The sequence below is a fragment of the Equus asinus genome, chromosome 25, assembly GCF_041296235.1.
Source record: "Equus asinus isolate D_3611 breed Donkey chromosome 25, EquAss-T2T_v2, whole genome shotgun sequence".
Classification (NCBI taxonomy): domain Eukaryota; kingdom Metazoa; phylum Chordata; class Mammalia; order Perissodactyla; family Equidae; genus Equus; species Equus asinus.
In genome coordinates, this window is record NC_091814.1 from 10,680,024 (window position 1) to 10,698,192 (window position 18,169).

The 18,169-nt window shown below is 42.2% G+C and overlaps 1 protein-coding gene across 1 annotated transcript; it reads right to left on the bottom strand.

Annotated features, from left to right (window-relative positions):
• Positions 1–418: 418 nt before the first annotated feature.
• Positions 419–17,232, bottom strand: PRKAB2 (protein kinase AMP-activated non-catalytic subunit beta 2). The gene is made up of 8 exons (XM_070497001.1): positions 16,983–17,232; positions 16,534–16,714; positions 12,634–12,800; positions 11,708–11,801; positions 11,358–11,478; positions 7,800–7,933; positions 7,258–7,326; positions 419–5,159 (listed from the first exon to the last, which is right to left on the bottom strand). Exons 2-8 carry the CDS (start codon positions 16,687–16,689, stop codon positions 5,082–5,084), a joined length of 819 nt encoding a protein of 272 aa, XP_070353102.1. The 5' UTR covers positions 16,690–16,714; positions 16,983–17,232; the 3' UTR covers positions 419–5,081.
• Positions 17,233–18,169: the final 937 nt, after the last annotated feature.

The window sequence follows — 18,169 nt, forward strand, 5'->3', positions numbered from 1 at the left end:
AAAAATACAGATGCCACGACTCCACATGAGAGATTTTCACTTAATTGGGGTGGAGGTAGTAGACTGGGCATCAGTATTTTTACATAAATCTGCACAGCTGATACGGATGTGCAGCCAGGAACGAAAACCATTAATCTAGGATCTCAGCTCATCCAGCACAGGATGACAGCTAAGTGTGCAGTTTACAGAAAGCACTGAAAATCAAATCACTTGAGTTTGCCTTCCTCTAGTTAATGCTGGCATTGACTGAACAAAGAGGAAAAGTAGCAGACAGAAGGATGACGTTACGTGTCCCCTACACCTATGACTTCTCTCTTTAGTGAAATGTGTCTGTGTGGCAATTTACATTCTTTAGGTCCTGCAACTACCGAGGCAGACAGATCTTGATAATATAACCAATAATTGATGAACTCAAACATTATTGCTGTATAATACTTTTATTCAACAGTTTTACGGAAAAAACCTCACATTTCTGTATGTGTTATATCACATAGTTTTCAGACACGTCAGAGTCCAGTGAGAGATTACACTTGGAGAAAAGCTTTAAAATCCATTTTTGTATGCTACTCTTGTAAAACGAAATGTTGAATAGCAGCTCGATACCTCAGCACTAAAGGTTACAAAAAGCACCATTTAAAGGAGGACTCTCACATATTTCATTTCCTTCAAATTAGAGTCTTCTCCTTTATGACAGAGCTGCACTCATTCAAAATGCTTCAGTGTAATACCAACCAACATCCTCCCATTTACCGAAATTTAAACAAGTTTCATACATGGGGCCCAGTGTGGATATTAGGACTAATCAACCTCAGTGAGCTTTGGCTGCTCGAAAACCACACCCTGGCTAAGTGTTCTGTGGATGGGAAGAGAAAAGAAGTAAGATAACCAATACGTAATCTAACACTTATGGTAGGTATCCCTCGACCATTTAACTTGACTACAGAATCCACAGAGCATTTCGTATTTCACATCAATCTTACTACAAAAGCTCTGTGCTACACACAATTAATTCAACTCCAACTAATGTTGAAACTAGTAAATTTAATTTTTTAACAAAACAATCACTTCAAAGCACAACTGAGAAAAGCAAACCAAGACAAAGCCCAAATTTGAATCCTAGAAGGATTCCATTGCTGAGAAGTGGATGTCATAAGTAACACTCTTGAGTTTTTTCTTCTTTTTTAAAAATTTTTAAATGATTTGGCCTTTTTACTCCAAAAGTTTGGGTTCATTGCAGAAATCACAGCCCTTTGACCTCCAATTGTGATTGACACTTAAAGAAAGACAAATGCCTAGATCCAGAGTTTTAAAAGACCCTAACCCCTACCCCTCCCAGGTCCTCTATCCCACGGGTAACTGGAGTCAGCATCCCCTGGTAGAAGACAACAAGAACTTGACTTGAAGGATGAGTCAGAATAATGTAGGAACAAACTGTATCTGCTCTTAAGCCCATGCCCCAAATCACTAGAACATGAGGCTTCAGAAATCTGAGAATAGAATGTATTTGAAACATACACTATTGCATATCATTTTTAGTTGAGGTGAAAATTTTAAAAGCCCTATTTCCCCTTTAGTATGTCTCCTTCATTTATACCCCAAATTAATATAAGCCCAGTTTGGAAGTAACACTTCTTTCTAAACTTAACTTTATTTTAGCAGCATACACGGAGTACTGACACTTTCCAAAGGTTTTTTATCTCAGATCCATTAGGTCTATAAGAGACTAGAAATAATCAGAGGGAAGTGAGGGGGCCTGGGTTTGTACGACCCTCTCAGAAACTTCTCTTGGATTCTTCTTTTACAGGGTTTCTCTACCATATAAACATTGTTAGAAAAAGCCAACACTGGGGCCAGCCCCACGGCATAGTGGTTAAGTTCAGCATGCTCTGCTTCAGCGGCCTGGGCTCATGGGTTCGGAACCCTGGGTATTGACCTATACCACTCATCAGCCATGCTGTGGCGGCAACCTACATACAAGGTAGACAAAGACTGGCACAGACGTTAGCTCAGGGCAAATCTTCCTCATGCAAAAAGAGGAAGATTGGCGACAGATGTTAGCTCAGGGCAAAGCTTCCTCAACAACAACAAAACGGCAACACTATTGAGGCCAGGTACGACTTTCAGAGGTGTTGCCTACAGTGATTACATCCCATCCACCTGTAAGCGTAAAGCAAGCCAATAACCATGATGTGGAAGGTCTCCATACCACCAAGAGGACTAACATTTGTTTTAGGTAATGTTTGACTTGAGCCCTGCGTGAAGTCTGCCTGACAAATGAAGTTAAAGCAGAATATAGAAGGGAAGAGAATAGGAACAAGAGACAAAGAGAAGATGTTTTATACAGGAAGTTCCAATTCTTTTTTTAAAAAGGATATTTTTAGTTCTGAGTTACTTAACCCTTTATTTTCCTGGTACCACTCCTCAGCTCAGCCACTCTTTTCTTTTTCCCACAACCCCAAAACCATGATGCAGTTCTTTAAGGGTCAGCCCTCCTGACTATTTTCATACTCTCTTAACTTTGACTCTGTGAAACTCCCATGGGGGAAAAAAAAAGGTAAAATAAATGTTTCACCTTTATTCATTGTCAAAATCTGCCAAACTCTCTTCTGCTATCCCTTTAACCAATAAATAAACTATCCCTTTAACCAATACAAAAGAATGAGTGAGTCGTAATTTGAGCCTTCCTCCCTCCCTCTCTACCTTATAGAACAGTATCTTGGAGACAGAGTGTGACAGGGCTTCTCAGGGCCATGGGAAGTATTATCAGGATAGAGAAGGGACAGTGTGAATGAGTCATCATCCAGTTACTCTTACCTGCCCCATACCAGCTGGTAGGCTCCCATTTGACATCTAGCTGAGGGAGTACCTCAGAACTTGGGGAACTGACACTCTCTGCACATTTCCACATTAGAAACATCTGAAGGTCACCAGCACCAAAACCTATTGTCACTGGAGCCAGAGTCTCTGGCTTTGAGAGAAATGGCAGGAATCTCTTCTCCTGCCCCACTATTGACACACCTGTGTAGAGTCAAAATTTTAATACATGAACACATGGACAATTAGATTTCCATACTGTTGTCAAGAATCAGGAGTAACAAAATCCCCCATGTAACAACCAAAATTTTGAATCCTCCTTACTAGCCCAGTTATTTCATGAGTATTGGAAAAAACAAAATTCTAGTATAACTGAAGACAATGTCAATCCTGAGAGTTGGTTATAACAGGATTTGGCCTGGATTTTTAAAATGGCACACCATTCAAAAAGTGGTTGGGACCATAAAAGGTTCTCCACAATAGCCTTTTGCTGCAGAAGGTGGCCTTGAGTGGCTAAAGCAGTTATGTATTCTCAGCGATTAACCACCAGCACTTAGCAGTTTCATTCCCATCGTAACAACAACCCCATGCCCTATTAGCCCACACGTGGGATCTAAGCGGTCTACATACCCAAAGACAATTGTGTCATCAGCTTCGCATGGGAAAGACAGGAGGTACCTAAACTAACCTGTGGGTGCCCTTTCAGTGTGGCTGGGCTCATCTTAGCAGCCAAGGAGTCTCTCAAGCATCAAGTTCGAGATTGCTCCAGTCCAAAAGTCCTCCAGTTTTGAATGTTTGACTTGCATTTATCTGTAATGTAAGAGCCACAGATACTTGGAAAAAAACGTTTTCATCTCTGAACCCCAAGAGTGGATTGAATAGCTACTTTTCATTCCAAAAATGGAAATCACTGACCCCACTTCACCATCAAACACTTTTGTAAAAAAGAGGCAGAAGAACAAAAAGATCCCGTTAGCACACAGCGCAGGGAAGCGATACTGTTCATTGCTGGCAACACCAACGGTACCTTCTGGCTTCTTGGCCTAACAAATCCTTAAGTTGAGAGAACCTTTTAGATGCATCAAATGAGCCTGAATGAATCCATATCTAGAACAGTGCTTAGTGTAATGATGTATACAGGGTTGGCCACATTAATCTAAGATCGTAGAGAACTAGACTAGAGAAAATCTTGGGGACCATTTATCAAGACCCTTAAGTTCTCCTATGTGGTCTCTTAAGACCAACGAAAAGGCATTTTTTAATTAAAGAAAAATGTTGGCACATAAAAATCTTCCAAGTTCAAAAGACATGAAAGTTTTCCCTGGCTCCACTCCCACCTTCAAAGCTGTCTGCTCTGCAAAAGAAAACATGGAAGCAGGGCCAGGCCAGGTGGGCAAACCTATGGAATGTGCCAATACAGCCTAAGCTGTGGCACCAAACTCCAACAAGAAAGCAGACTTCTGCATCCTGCCTTGCTTATAATGCCGGACCATACACTCTTTAGTAGAAGTTAAAACAAGCAGTGACCAAGTGGCCTGGGCCTGTGCTGGGCTAAACAGGAGACTTTCTGGCAGCCCTCATCTCTGAGGTGAGTCAGGTCTCTCAAAGCCTTTGAAAGGGGTCACTTTCCCAATGAGTTTTCTGTTAGGGAAGGGTCGGGTATAGGATCTGAAGGAGGTTATCAGAGCAAGAATGTGAAATGAGGGGAAAAAGGGTTCTTGTGGGGCATCTGATATCATATAAAAAACACAGATTGTGCCACATACTCCGGGAATATAGAGAACCCATGCAAGAAAAGCTGCCCTGCAAGGAGGCAGCTGTAAGAGGGGCAGCGGTCTGGCACAAGTCCATCTCTTAGAGGGCCAAGGTAACAGTGATAGAATCTCCACTCAACAAGGATCCGGAGAGTTTGCTCTTCACTCATTTTAGGAAAAAAGCTTCCTGTAATGGTCCTTCCTGCAGCTCCCTCAAACACGTCTTGGTGAGTCCCCACAGGCAGAGAGAATACATCTAGCTAGGAGGCTTCCATTAACCTTCCTCTCATATGTGTGTGTATATATATATTTTTTTTCTTAAAATAAATTCCACGAACTCATAAGGCTCTCATCTGCAATCAAATGCAAAAGCAGAGCATCCTACTCCGAGGCTCTGAAACACACATATCAGCCTCAAACAAATCAGCTTTCCAGTATCAGGTAAGACTGGTCCAGTCCAGAAACTCAAGGGAGATGCTTCTCCTGAATCCTGGGAGGCAGGAAGGGATCCCTTCAGATGGGCTTGTAGAGCAGAGTAGTGACATACTTCTTCTTGTAGCGATGGGTTGCGCTAAGGACCATCACACTGTCCTGCAAGGGAAAGAAACATATGCAGCTAATTCACTAGTTCAGGTGGTAGGCAGCTCTTCCCAGCCATTAATCCTTCATAGTCACTCACTTTTAACAGAGAGAGTTTGATATTACAGAAAGAAGTTGGTTTTGGAGTCAAATAAACTTAAGGTCCAATTCTGACTCCTACTCTTACTCTATTTGTGGGCTTGAGTAATCTACTTAATGTCTCTGAGTCTTTTTTCTCATCATTACAAAGGATAACACCAGCCATTAAGGTGGCTCTGACGATTACATGAGAATATCTGGCACAACACCTGATACATAGTAGATGCTGAAGAAATATTAGTCTCCTACCTCACTCCCTTCCCCACTTTGAATTCAAATATTGGACTTAAAACTAGCACAGAAAAGAAAAGAAATATCCTGGCATCCATTTCTAGATGGAAGCCTTAAATACAATGAGAAGAAAGGGCAGTGATCCTTTTGAAAAACCATTTCCAAACCCTGAAGCAAGTCTAATTTCCATTTAATACCAGAGATGAACTTAAAAAGTCCTCTCTGATCAAGGGGAAACTCAGGCATCCCCCCATCCTTAAACAAAGTGGACCTCAAAATCCTCCTTGGAAAGACACTCAATCCAATGGGTCAATTCTCAACAGCCTAAACAATCCGAGAGAACCAAGAATGGGTCAAGGTGAAGCTGAACCACAATAACCAAGACCTTGACCTGGGTCAAAACCAGTAGGAAAATTAAGAGGGACTATTTCCCAGGCTGTGTTACAGACCATGGGTGTACCACAAGAGGAGACAGCAGGCCTGTGGACATCAATTGGTAGCCAAGGAGCAGTTGCAGGAGTCAAAATTCACCCAGATCTCAAAGATCCCAAGCAAATGCAATTGAGAAACCAGTGCATCTTCTTGTTTTCCCCTATACTGTATCATCCACAATGAATGTTTCTCAGGTTAACATTCTGTGACCAGAATACGCTGACTACAGCCAAAATGTGATAGAAAGCAGGTAAAAAATTCAACTCCAGGAAGCGTTTGGTAGAAATGAGGAGCAGGTGAGAGAAAGATCTCCTTGGAAAGACCTGGCACAATGATCTCTAGGAAAGAACATGGAACGAGGACAGGAGAACTGGATCTCAGTCCTCTCTCTGGTACTTACTGGCAATTTGACCTCTGCACGTTAGTTTCTGTATCTATAAAACAGGAGTTAAAAATAATACTTACCTCACACAAAGTTATTATAAAAATTAAATTCAATAATATATATTTTAAAAGGACCACATAATCTGTTAAAGCTGTATCAGTGATTTCCCTAATCTAGCTGCACATCTAAGAAACATAAGCAGCTTGAAAAAAATTACTGGGGCTTATCCTAGATGCAATTACTTGGCATCCCTGCGGATAGAACTTTTGAATCTGTATTTTTTACAAACTTCCCCAGGTGACTCTCATAATGACCAGCCTAGTTTGCTAACTACAGAGTTATACAAAACTTTACTTCAACAGCCAAACCACAAACACATGACAAGACTGAATGGATATTTTCAACCCAGACTCTAATAAAACAGCCGAGAAACCAAGAAGGACTCTAAGAACTGGAGGCGACAGGGCAAATCTGGTCACATTTCTACTTTACCTAGTGTATAGGAGAGATGCAACCACTTGGGTATATGTGACTGAGGCACTTGAAAACAGCTCACGTCCAACCTCTAAAAAAGTGGAAGCCTTCTTATCACACTGAAGCATTCTTTGAACTGGAAGCTAAACTTGCTTTTTCTGCAGATGAAATTCTAGTGCTTTGAACTCAAATTTAAGTAGGTGGAACAAAGATTACAGGCACCCAGAAAGAAACCAGCAAGCAGAAATGTCCATTCAATCGCAGGGCAATTCACCCAGCCTGAACACAGACACAGAGACGAAGATTTAAAACAAGCAAAAAACCCACCCACCCACTGGTTAAAAAAAGAAAGTTCTTCTCCTAGCATTTGACCATTATTGCTGCTTCAGCTTCAGTGAAGTAGCAGAGTAAGTAAACCATGGGAGAACATATGTCACCTCTGCCTTCCCCTTTCGGGGAGCTCTGTGAAGCACCAGGCCTACCACTTACCTTAATGGACAGCGCATAGAGATGGTTCAGCATGACGTGATTGGGCTCGGGGAGCAGGGCTGGGTCACACTGAGAGAGAAGAAAAAATCACTAATGGGGTTAAATGCGGTCTGAAACCAGACAGTTTACTCTTCCTCTGAGCTCTTTGGGACTGTTGAGAAACTCTATACTAGAATCTATATTTCTCTTAAATAATACACTCACCTTAGTATATACCAATAATACATTCTCACTATAGAGATTTAGGAAAATTCTGAATCCAGGGCTGAAACCCTAAGCCTCAGCATCTATTGATCTTCATCTTGCAATCCATAGGCCTGAGCCTGATTTATTAGGACCAGAAGACAACTATGAATTCTGCTATCAGTACCTGGGAAAGTCACAACTCAGCCCTGGAAAAAGGAATCTGTAATGCTATTGAGATGTATATGACTTACACTCTCAACACATCTTTTAACAATTCCAAACTCTAGGATTACTAAGCTTTGGCTTATATGGTCCTAGTGACCCCCACATGCTCCACTGACACTCAGGATACTCACAGAAATATTAGTGTCCTTGTTAAGAATAACTTGGAGAAGGTGAGGAGGCAGGATAGGTGGGGATTTGAATCTCTCCTCAGATCGAAACACATACATTTCTTGACCATAAGGCCCTGGGGGTGAGCTGGAAAGGTCTGGAAGACATTTATCCAAATATAAGGAAAAGTTGGAGAACTAGTAAAAATGCATGAAAAAACTGGAATACATGGCATCTAATATTAAATATGGTAGAAGTTATGGATCATAAATTTGTGACCTGTTGGGTCTACAACTGTAAGGCAAACAAAAAAAGTCTGCGTTACCTTCAACATAGACCACCAAGTTCCTCAACATGGCAGCATGATGTGCAGGACAGAGGAGGAGATGGGGTAAAAGATGCAGGTTCAAGGCGGAGCTACTCGACTTATCAGCTCTATGACCTGGGACAAACCCCTCCACTACAGTTGGTTTCCTCATTCATAAAACAAAAATAATCTCTGCCCTATTTCACCACATTTTTATAGGAATCAAATGAGACAACGGATGTGACAATGCCTTATAAACTGTCAACAATATGAAAAGATCAGATTTCTTCTTTTTCCACCCAAGCAACAGACAACAAGGTTATAAAACTCTAAGACTACAGCCATGTGCTGCATGATGACACTTTAGCCAAGGACGGACACATACATGTTCCCATTGCTGGTGGGAATGTAAAATGATGCAGCCACTTTGGAGAACAGTTTGGCAGTTCCTCCAAAGTTCAACATAAAGTTATCATGTGACCCAGCAATTACACTCTTGGCTATATATCCAAGAGAAATGAAAACATATGCCCACATAAAACTTGAACATAAATATCCATATCAGCATTATTTTTAATAGACAAAAAGTGGAAACAATCCAAATGGCCATCAACTAATGGACAGATAAATAAAATGGAATATCCATACAATAGAATTTTATTCAGCCATAAAAAGGAATTAAGTACTGATATACATTACAACATGGATGGACCCTGAACCATTACGCTAAGTGAAAGAAGCCAGACACAAAAGACCATATAATATATGATCCCATTTATATAAAATGTCCCAAATAGGCAAATCCACAGAGGCACAAAGAACATCTGTGGTTGCCAGGGGCAGAAGAGAGGAGTGAATGGGAAGTGACTACTAATGGATATGGGGTTTCTTTTCGGGGTGACAAAAATACTCTGAAATTAGATAGTTGTGATGGTTGCACAACTCTGTAAATATACTAAAAATTACTGAATTGTATACTTTACAAGGATGAATTTCATGGTTTGTGATATATCCAAAAAAACGGAAAAAAACGTTTGCAGACAAGAAGAGAAGGAAATATACAGAAATGAAAAGAACTATAATTTTTTGCTTAAAAATTTTTAATAATGTTTTTGATAGTCTCTGGTAAAAAGATTTTAATAATCAGTTTAATATAAGAACTCAGATTTCAGTTAAACATATGTGAGGCAAAAGAAAACAGTAAATACTGTTCCATTAAACAATATCTCAAAAATATATAGAACTAGGAGCCGGCCTGTTGTCATACTGGTTAAGTTCGCATGCTTCAGCAGCCCAGGGTTCACAGGTTTGGATCCTGGGTGCAAACCTATGCACCACTCATCAAGCCATGCTGTGGCAGCATCCCACATGCAAAAAATGAAGGAAGACTGCTACAGATGTTAGCTCAGTGACAATCTTCCTCAAGCAAAAAAGAGGGAGATTGGCAAGAGATCTTAGCTCAGGACCAGTCTTCCTCATCAAAAAAAAAAAAAAAAAAAATGTATACAGAACTTGAAACTTCTCAAAGAACTCTCAGTTATTTCATCACATGATCCACAAAACACCCTTAGGAGGTACAAAGAACAGGTTTTATTTTTCTTTTCATCAGGAAAAAAAACAAATTGGTGAAATGATTTGCCCAAAGTCATATACATGGCAAGATGGTCATTAAATGCAGAAAACCCATTATCTGCAGATTCCTAACAAAACACATTCTGAGCTTTACCTCAGTGGATCAGGAAAATGGGTAAAAGAGGGAAGAGAGAACTATCAAAAGTAAGCTAGTCTTTCTCTAACTATATGTCTATTCTTCACTGGTTGCTTTGCCAGAATATTATGCAAAAATTTAGAGTCACAAGTGGCCTCCTCATTTAACTCAGTATTGTTATTATTATTTTTTTTTTTTTGGTGAGGAAACTTGGCCCTGAGCTAACATCTCTTGCCAACCACCTTCCTTTTTTTTTTTTTTCCTCCCCAAAGCCCCAGTACATAGCTGTATATCCTAGTTGTAGGTCATTCTAGTTCTGCGTGGGATGCCACCACAGCATGGCTTGATGAGTGGTGTGTAGGTCGACGCCCAGGATCCAAACTGGCAAACCCCAGGCTGCCAAAGTGGAGCACACGAACTTGACCATTTGGCCACAGGGCCAGCCCCTAATTCAGTATTTTTAAACCGTTTTTAATCACTGTCCCACCAGTCAAGAAGAATGTCCACCTTTACTGTCTGAGCTTATATAAGGAAAACGATATTCTTACAATTTTCCTAAACAGACAATTATTATACTATTGATTACTCTTTTAGAAACTGCATAAGCCACCCTTGGCCCTGAGATTCTAATATGCCCCACTTAAGGTATCCCCCACTTAGAATCTGTGAGAGTCTAAGCCTCTGCTTTTACTGATAACAGAACTAGGAAACAAAAAGGTTGAAGGACTTGTCCTTCATGGCAAAGCTAGTTAGTAGCAGAGGCAGGCTTTGAACCCACATGGGGGTAAGTGTGCTCATGAGGAACGTAGTGCACAGTTCTTCAGACAGTCATAACCTCTACTGTAAAGTAACCAAATGGTAACTGTGAGTGTGGTCAGCAAATCACTCTTCTGGTACTGTAGTGAATGGAAGTAGGGATGAAGGCCTTGGAAAAAATGATACTGGGAGAAACAAAAGGATACAGATCTTTTCTTCTACCATGGAATATGTTTTTTACCAAAAACTTACAAAACTTCTTTTAACATACACACAAAACAATTGTGGGGTTTTTTCCCCTGAACACTGCCACACTTGTAGGGCCCTATAAAACTGCAGAATGCCAACTGAGCTATCAAAGTGGCAGGATTAAGCTGAGGCAGCTACACAAGGCAAACCAGACACAAGCAGCCTCTGCTGGGTGATATCGCCAAAGGTCAATGAAAAACTTGAAATATTACGAGAAATAGCTCTTTAAACTATAGGCCATAGGCTATTAGCAGCTTATAAACGAAAGCATAAAATAGAAAACAGAGTACATCACATGCAATAAAGGCAGACATTGTGCCTGAGACGTCTGTTACGGGGCGGGGGGGTTAAAAAGTCTGAAATCAAATATACTTGACTGAGATGGTTTTTGTCTCAGAGAAGATGCCCTAAGTATTTATAGGAGAAACATATATATATATATATAATGATTCAGAAGATTCCTGAGGAGAAAATGAAAAAACAAACAAATATACCACTCTTGGGAAGGTACACACATTATAAGAAAAACACATCAAGAAAGAGCAAACACTACAAAATTACCTCGACAAGATGTCTCTGAGCTTTCCATCGAATCTAGCTTTAAAGCATCAAACACCTCAAAATCAGATTTCTTGACATGGATCAAATTGTTAATCGTGCCAAGCTGACTGGTAACCACAGGCTGAAACAGCGAATGGAAAAAAATCATGAATCCCCATTTCAAATCCATGTCTTCCATCCAACTCTCCTCTTTTTAAAAATGATCATACTCGGCATCTCCACCTTTTATCAACACAGAAACCCTCCAGTGTAGGGCCAATAATAACAGCAATGACGTGTGATACCAAGGGGAATAAGAGCTAAAAGGAGACTGTTAAGTCAATGGATACCCTTGGAGATCAAAGCCTTACCTCTGATGGATCATGAACCCACTGTCCATCCACAAAGAACTTGTACTGGTGCTCTCCCTCAGGGAGGTCCAGGATGGCAACAAAGTCATTATGGCTACAGAAAAAACAGAAACTTAAACAGGCCAAGTTCCTACCAGAAGACAATGTAAATGTAAAAACCATGAGGCAATCACAGTATCATGCCATGATCTCCCACACTCCTAAGCAACTGTACCCTCTGGAGTAAAAACTCATTTCTAAACCCATTCTGCGTTTCTATATCACCTTGAGCATGTATTTGCCAGCCCCTCTCAATAACTTTAGTTCTTAACTAATATCTAGAAAAGAATAATAAAGATGTTAATCCCCCAAAATGGTTCACCTTAGTACAACTACTTTGCTTCAGCAGAACAGATCCCTCACAAGTGTAAATCAGACAGCAGATAGGTTCAAGATATAGAAGTGCCTTAAGGTACCCTTTCCATATTTTGGTAAGCATATTCTGGGAAATTACCTACATACAAAGGGCCATTCTGATAACCAGTTAAATAATTCATTATTGCTCTGCCAGCAACAAATGACATTACTACCTAGAACTTCGCAATGTGTTTTGTGTTAGTGCAGAAGTCAGAGCAACTGGACTCAGCCAGGTACAGACTTCCCATAATCATAGAAAGGACTTGTATTAACACAGTCCTAAAGAATGTACCCACAAAGCTGCTATTATTATAAATCCCTCTGAGGCAATGATATTCTAAGTGGTAAAACATCTCTGACTCACTATGAGGTTAAAAAAAATGTCACAGATATAGTTACTGGCCACAGAAAATGTTCTAGCAAGAATCCTTAGCAAGTGGAAAAAATAGTCCAACCATGTCTCTCCTGAAAACGGAAACCAGGTCTCTATTCCTCGACCCTGTAGACTCAACCAAGACACTTGTCTTCACCTCTTAATCAGTGGAATCTTGGTGCTCCAATTGTTGAAGGACCCAGAGATGAAGACCTCCTTGCCTCCTTCAGACCAGCGGATAACAGTGGGCCGGGCCTGCTGTGTGGGCTTTACGGAGTCCTCCAAATCCTGCTGCCATGATACAAACTCTTTGTCCCCAGGGAGCTGTAAGAAGGATTAGGTCATCCCTAAATTGTGACCCAGGAATTCTTAAAAGGTCACTCTCCTCCCTTGGGTAGAGAGAGGTGCTAGGTTTCTGCTAAGGATCAACAAGCCCTGAGATTAGCAGCTAAATCAGGCTTTGAACTATAGAAAAAGAACTCATCTAGCACCAAAATGGTCAAATGGCTTTTGCTCAAGGGCTGCCCAAATCACAGCCTAATTTCCAAGTCTGCATACATCACTCACCCTTCCGGAGCCTTAGGATCTCCCTTAAAAAAAAAAGTTTACTAGATTAACTCACAGGCAGGCAATTAGGATATGCTTCTGAGTGCCTCTTAAGACAAAAATTATGAAAGCAAAGTATGGTTCTATAAAAAATAATTACATTAGCCATATATTTTTTATATCCAAACACCAACAGCTCTCAATTATCAGTTGTAATGGAAGTTAGAGATACGGAAATGTGTAATTCATAAACTCCATTTTAGCTAATAGGTTACAAAACGACATTAAAAATATAAAAATCAGATCCTTGGTTTCTTAAATTTTGAGAAGTGGTTATAACATCTTGCTTGCTCACCTATGCCAGGTTTATACTAATTATTTCAGGAGTAGGGATGAAAATTCTGGAGCTTCAACGAGCACCAGCTCAAAAACACAGCTTCCCTTAGCAAAAGCAGTTCCAATATCAAATGAGGTCTACAGGATTCTGAAAAAAAAAAGACTCCTTATTTAGTTTCTTTGCATTACCATTCTTTACAACAGGCGTTGATAAACTAGGGCCAGTGAGCCACATGCTTTTATAAATAAAGTTTTATTGGAAAAAAAGCCACAGTCATTCTTTTACTTATTGCCTACAGCCGCTTTCATGCTACAGGGGCAGAACTGAGTAATTGTGACAAAGACTGTATGGTCTGCAAAGTCTAAAATATTTACTATCTGGCCCATTCTAGAAAAAGTTTGCTGATCCTCACTTTAGATTGGCTTAAATGACTCTGGTAAATAAGACTGTACAGTATCAAGTCAAAATATTAGCAAATAAAACAATAAAGGTTAAAAAAAAAAGGGGCTGGCTTATTCATTTGGGCTTTATTTTCAAAATGTCTGAGGTAGTCTACCTTCCATATGGTCCCTTGACAGTCCTCAAAACTACACTATGAGAGGGGCTGGCCCCGTGGCCGAGTGGTTAAGTCCGCGCGCTCTGCTGCAGGCGACCCAGTGTTTCGTTGGTTCGAATCCTGGGCGCGGACATGGCACTGCTCATCAAACCACGCTGAGGCGGCGTCCCACATGCCACAACTAGAAGGACCCACAACGAAGAATATACAACTACGTACCGGGGGGCTTTGGGGAGAAAAAGGAAAAAATAAAATCTTTAAAAAAAAACAAAAAAAAACTACACTATGAGACACCAGGAGCAGCATAATCCGAAGTAAATGGAGAAAGAGAATTGAAGGGACTTTCACATTATGTAAGGAAGTGGCTTAAGAGAAAAGCTTGCTCTCCATATTCTTAAAGCACTGCACTCTTGCTTGACTGGCTGCATTAGAATTACAGAAATTTTTACATATGCCTGAGAATAACCTCCAGATTCTGATTCAGATATTGGGCTTGGGAATCTATTTTAAAAAGCTCCCCAGATAAATAATCCTATGATTATTTTAAAACAAACAAAAAAGGCTCATCTTCAGGGACATATCCTAAAATATTTATAGATAAAATAATATTTGATGTCTAGAATTTGCTTCAAAATAACTGGTGGAGGAAGAGTGGGTTGGGGTATAGATGATATAAATTCTTTCACAATTTGATCATTGTTTAAACTAATAGCTTAAAAGTTCATTACACTTTCTCTCTACCTTGAAACAGGGAAAATGTTTCAAATTTTCCATAAAGTGTTTAAAGAAATCTCAGGTAATTCTAATGTGCAATTAGGATTGAGAATCACGGACTGAGTCCACTGAGAAAGGCTGGCACTCGAAGCAACAGAGGCCCCAGTGCCACTGTTTCTATCAGTCACTCCTGTGCTTTAGTATTTTCAGTCTAGAAGTGGAAAGCTACAAACTATTAATATGCCTAGCTTTGGAAGAAAGCCCTTCCACATATGACATGACATTTCTGAGGCAGGCATGAGTGCAGCTGACATGCAGGACTACTTACTCCAAATTAAAGAGTCAGCAAAATCATCAGGAAAAGGGGCAAAACACTTAGAACTAGAGTTTGAAAATGTTTAAGTAAAACATTGAGGGAAGAAGTGAAGAGAGCTGATGGAGAACTACAAAATTTTAGGTTTGGAAGAGACCTTAGGAATTATCTGAACCAATTTTCTTATTTCACAAATGACAAGACTGACGTAGGGGAAAGAATGATCCAAAATAGGTTCCATTTCGGACAGAGCAACCTGGCTTTTATTTAGGACACATTACTGCAGTCACAGTCTGACAAACACAATATGCTTTAAGCCCGAGTCATCAAAGTAGGAAAAGAGTAAAAAAACAATGAGGTAGACCACCTTGAGAAAGCTTTGAAGAAGTAAATTCAGATGGCTGGGGAGACAGCCCAAATGAGGAGGAAGAAGTCCTGAAGTGGGAGAAGGAAGAAAGGAATAGAGAAGAAACACCAAGGAATGGTCCTTTCAATCACCCTCACTTCTCTTTCTGTGATTATGTTCTCAACTGGGACCCAAGAAAATAAACAGAATCCAAAATCATGTGCTATTTAGGAGGCAAATCACTGTCTATTTACTTAGTCCCTACAACCCCAGTTAGGCGGGAAGGGATGAAGTGATGAGAAACATGAAACACACCCCAATCTCCTCAATCTCTCCATTTTTCTACTTCATCCCAGTTGGACTACCTGAAGGAGTTGTATTTAATGCTGACGGCTCTAAAAGTGACTAGAAACATTCCCATGGTGATCACATTGCTGGTAGCTCCATCTATCCTTTCTTCCGGGTGAACACAAGTTGTGCTTTCATGAAAGTCTTTCGAATTGAGAGCACGGTCTTCAGGGCAGCTGTGGGTTGTCTGTTTTCAGCCATGTAACATTATTAAGTACTACCGGGAAGTGGAGAAATTCTAGAATCATTTGCTCTCCCACTTGCAGAGCAGCTGGGTGTGAAAGACGCACAACCTCAGCCACCACAACTATAAAGTATGGGATGAAAACTGAGCAGCCAGGCAAATCATGTCCTTTGTTGATCCCCAAGACTAGGAGAATGCATTCAAATAAGCAAGTCGTTGCTCACTGCAAAAGGGAAAGAGGATCAGAAGTGCTGAGCTCTCAGAGGGGCAAAAATGATACTGATACACAGAAGTTGTCAGGAAAAAAGAATTCATTTAACCACCTCCGGGTAAATCAAGAGAAACTGACATCTACGGTTAGCAACTCAGACAACCTAGCCTCTGAAATTTTCCACGTGGGCTGACAACCTATAAATTTATCAGTACTCTAGAAGAGGGCACCTGGGCCTGTTAGGAGACCCAAGGATTCGAGAGAGGGGTATCCACTGTCCTCATCCTAAAAATATAGCCAACAGGCTACTCGGAAAACAAGAACTCTGCTTCTGTTCTATTTTAAGGCAGCATCGCAAGAGGAATTACCATCTAACATCTAGTTCCCCCCAAATCCCTTTAATTCAAAAAACCGTAACCCAGGTCAGTCTCCTAAGAATCAAGAGCCCTGACACCCAGGCTGCTACAGCATCGCCACCAACTGAGGGCGTGGGGACGCTCACCTTGGAGTCCGGCAGGCTGAAGACGCTGGGGTCATCGGTGCTCCCCACCATGATCTTGTGCTCCTTGCCTGGGGCATGGCCGCCGGCGCCCTCGGCGCGTGCAGACTTGGCACCATGGCGCTCCCCGGCCACCCTGTCGCTGGTGGTATTTCCCATGGCTGCAGCTCGAGTCGGGGGCCCCCTGCCGTGGGGAACAGCACGGAGCGGGGAACACCCCAGAGGCAGCGTCAGGGGCGCCCCCGGCCCCGCCCCTGCGCCTGGGGACCCGGGCAAGGGAATCCCCGCCCCAGGGCAGCCATGCCCCGGGGTCCCCTCCCTCCCTCCCTCGGCCTCCAGGAGCCCACGGAGCCCCCAGACTCCCTCGCTGCCCGCTGCTCAAGAAACCTGCTTTCGGGAACTCCCCTGCATCCCCGCGTTCCCTACCCAGGGGCGCCCCCACTCCCACTCACGTCCGGCAATGCGCTCCCTCCTCCCCTGGCCACTGGCGCAATGGCTGTTCTGAGGATACGGCCACCAATAAAGTTATTGAAGTTGAAGACGCGCCCCAAGCTAGCGATCCGCGTTTCCTCCTAAAATGGCTACAAGACAGCTGGCGCGAGCCCCGCCCCGTGCCCGTACCCTGCGGCCGCGCCGCCGCGGCGCCCGGGGCCCTCCGGCCTCTCTAGCCGCCGCCGCCTCGATGGTGGGCGGCCGCGCGCAGCCTCCAGCGCCAGGCGGGGGCGCCAGCCCGGCGCTAAGCGGAGCTCAGGGCCGGCTGACGCGGGTGGCGAGGCTGCGCCGGGAATCGCTGGTGCGTTGAGCTGCTGGGCCTTCGCTGCCTCGGAATGACTCTGGGGCTGCCCCCACCCCTCCCCCCCCCCGACTCGGGTGCTCCGTACCCGGAGGAGCGGCGCTGCTTCTTCTTGGCACCCTCGCCTGGCCTCAGGTTCCCCTGAAGCTTTTCTGGTCAGCATCTTTTGGATGCCCTACCGGGCCAGGTGGGTTCCTTTCGGGAATAAGAAAACAGACCTCCATCTGAAGGCAGAGGGAAGTCGTGGTAATTGCTCGGGGTTAAAACTAAGTGCCGTGGGGCAGGGAAGAAGGAGTGATTAAGAGATAAATCTTGACAAATTAGTAAAATATTAGTCTAAGGAGAAGACGGAGAAAGCTCTTCCAGACTAAGAAACAGCATATGCAATGAGCAATCCCAAAAGAAATAAAATTAAAGAAAGAGAGCAACAACAAAACCATCAGAAGGAACGCTAAATGCAGAAAAGGGCAAAGACAGTCCTCGCGTTGGGACAGATCCAGTTTTTTACGGATAATTAATGGAAGTTCTATGGTAATTAATAATTCTTACTTTGTAATAGACATAATTATATGCATGTCTCATTTCCTACTAGAAACCTTTGTCGCTCAACATGTGTTACACAAACCGGCAGCGTTGGCTTGACCTGGGAGCTTTTTAGAAATGCAGAATCTGAGACCCCATTCTGCAGAATCATAGTCTGCATTTTAACAAGATCCCCAGAGGAATGTGTGTACACATCGAAGTGTAAGGAACTGCTTTGACAACTGGCAGAGAACAGATCTAGATTTGATTCCTCTTCATATTGTGCACGCACCTTGTACAGAGGAAGCTTTTAATAAACGTTTG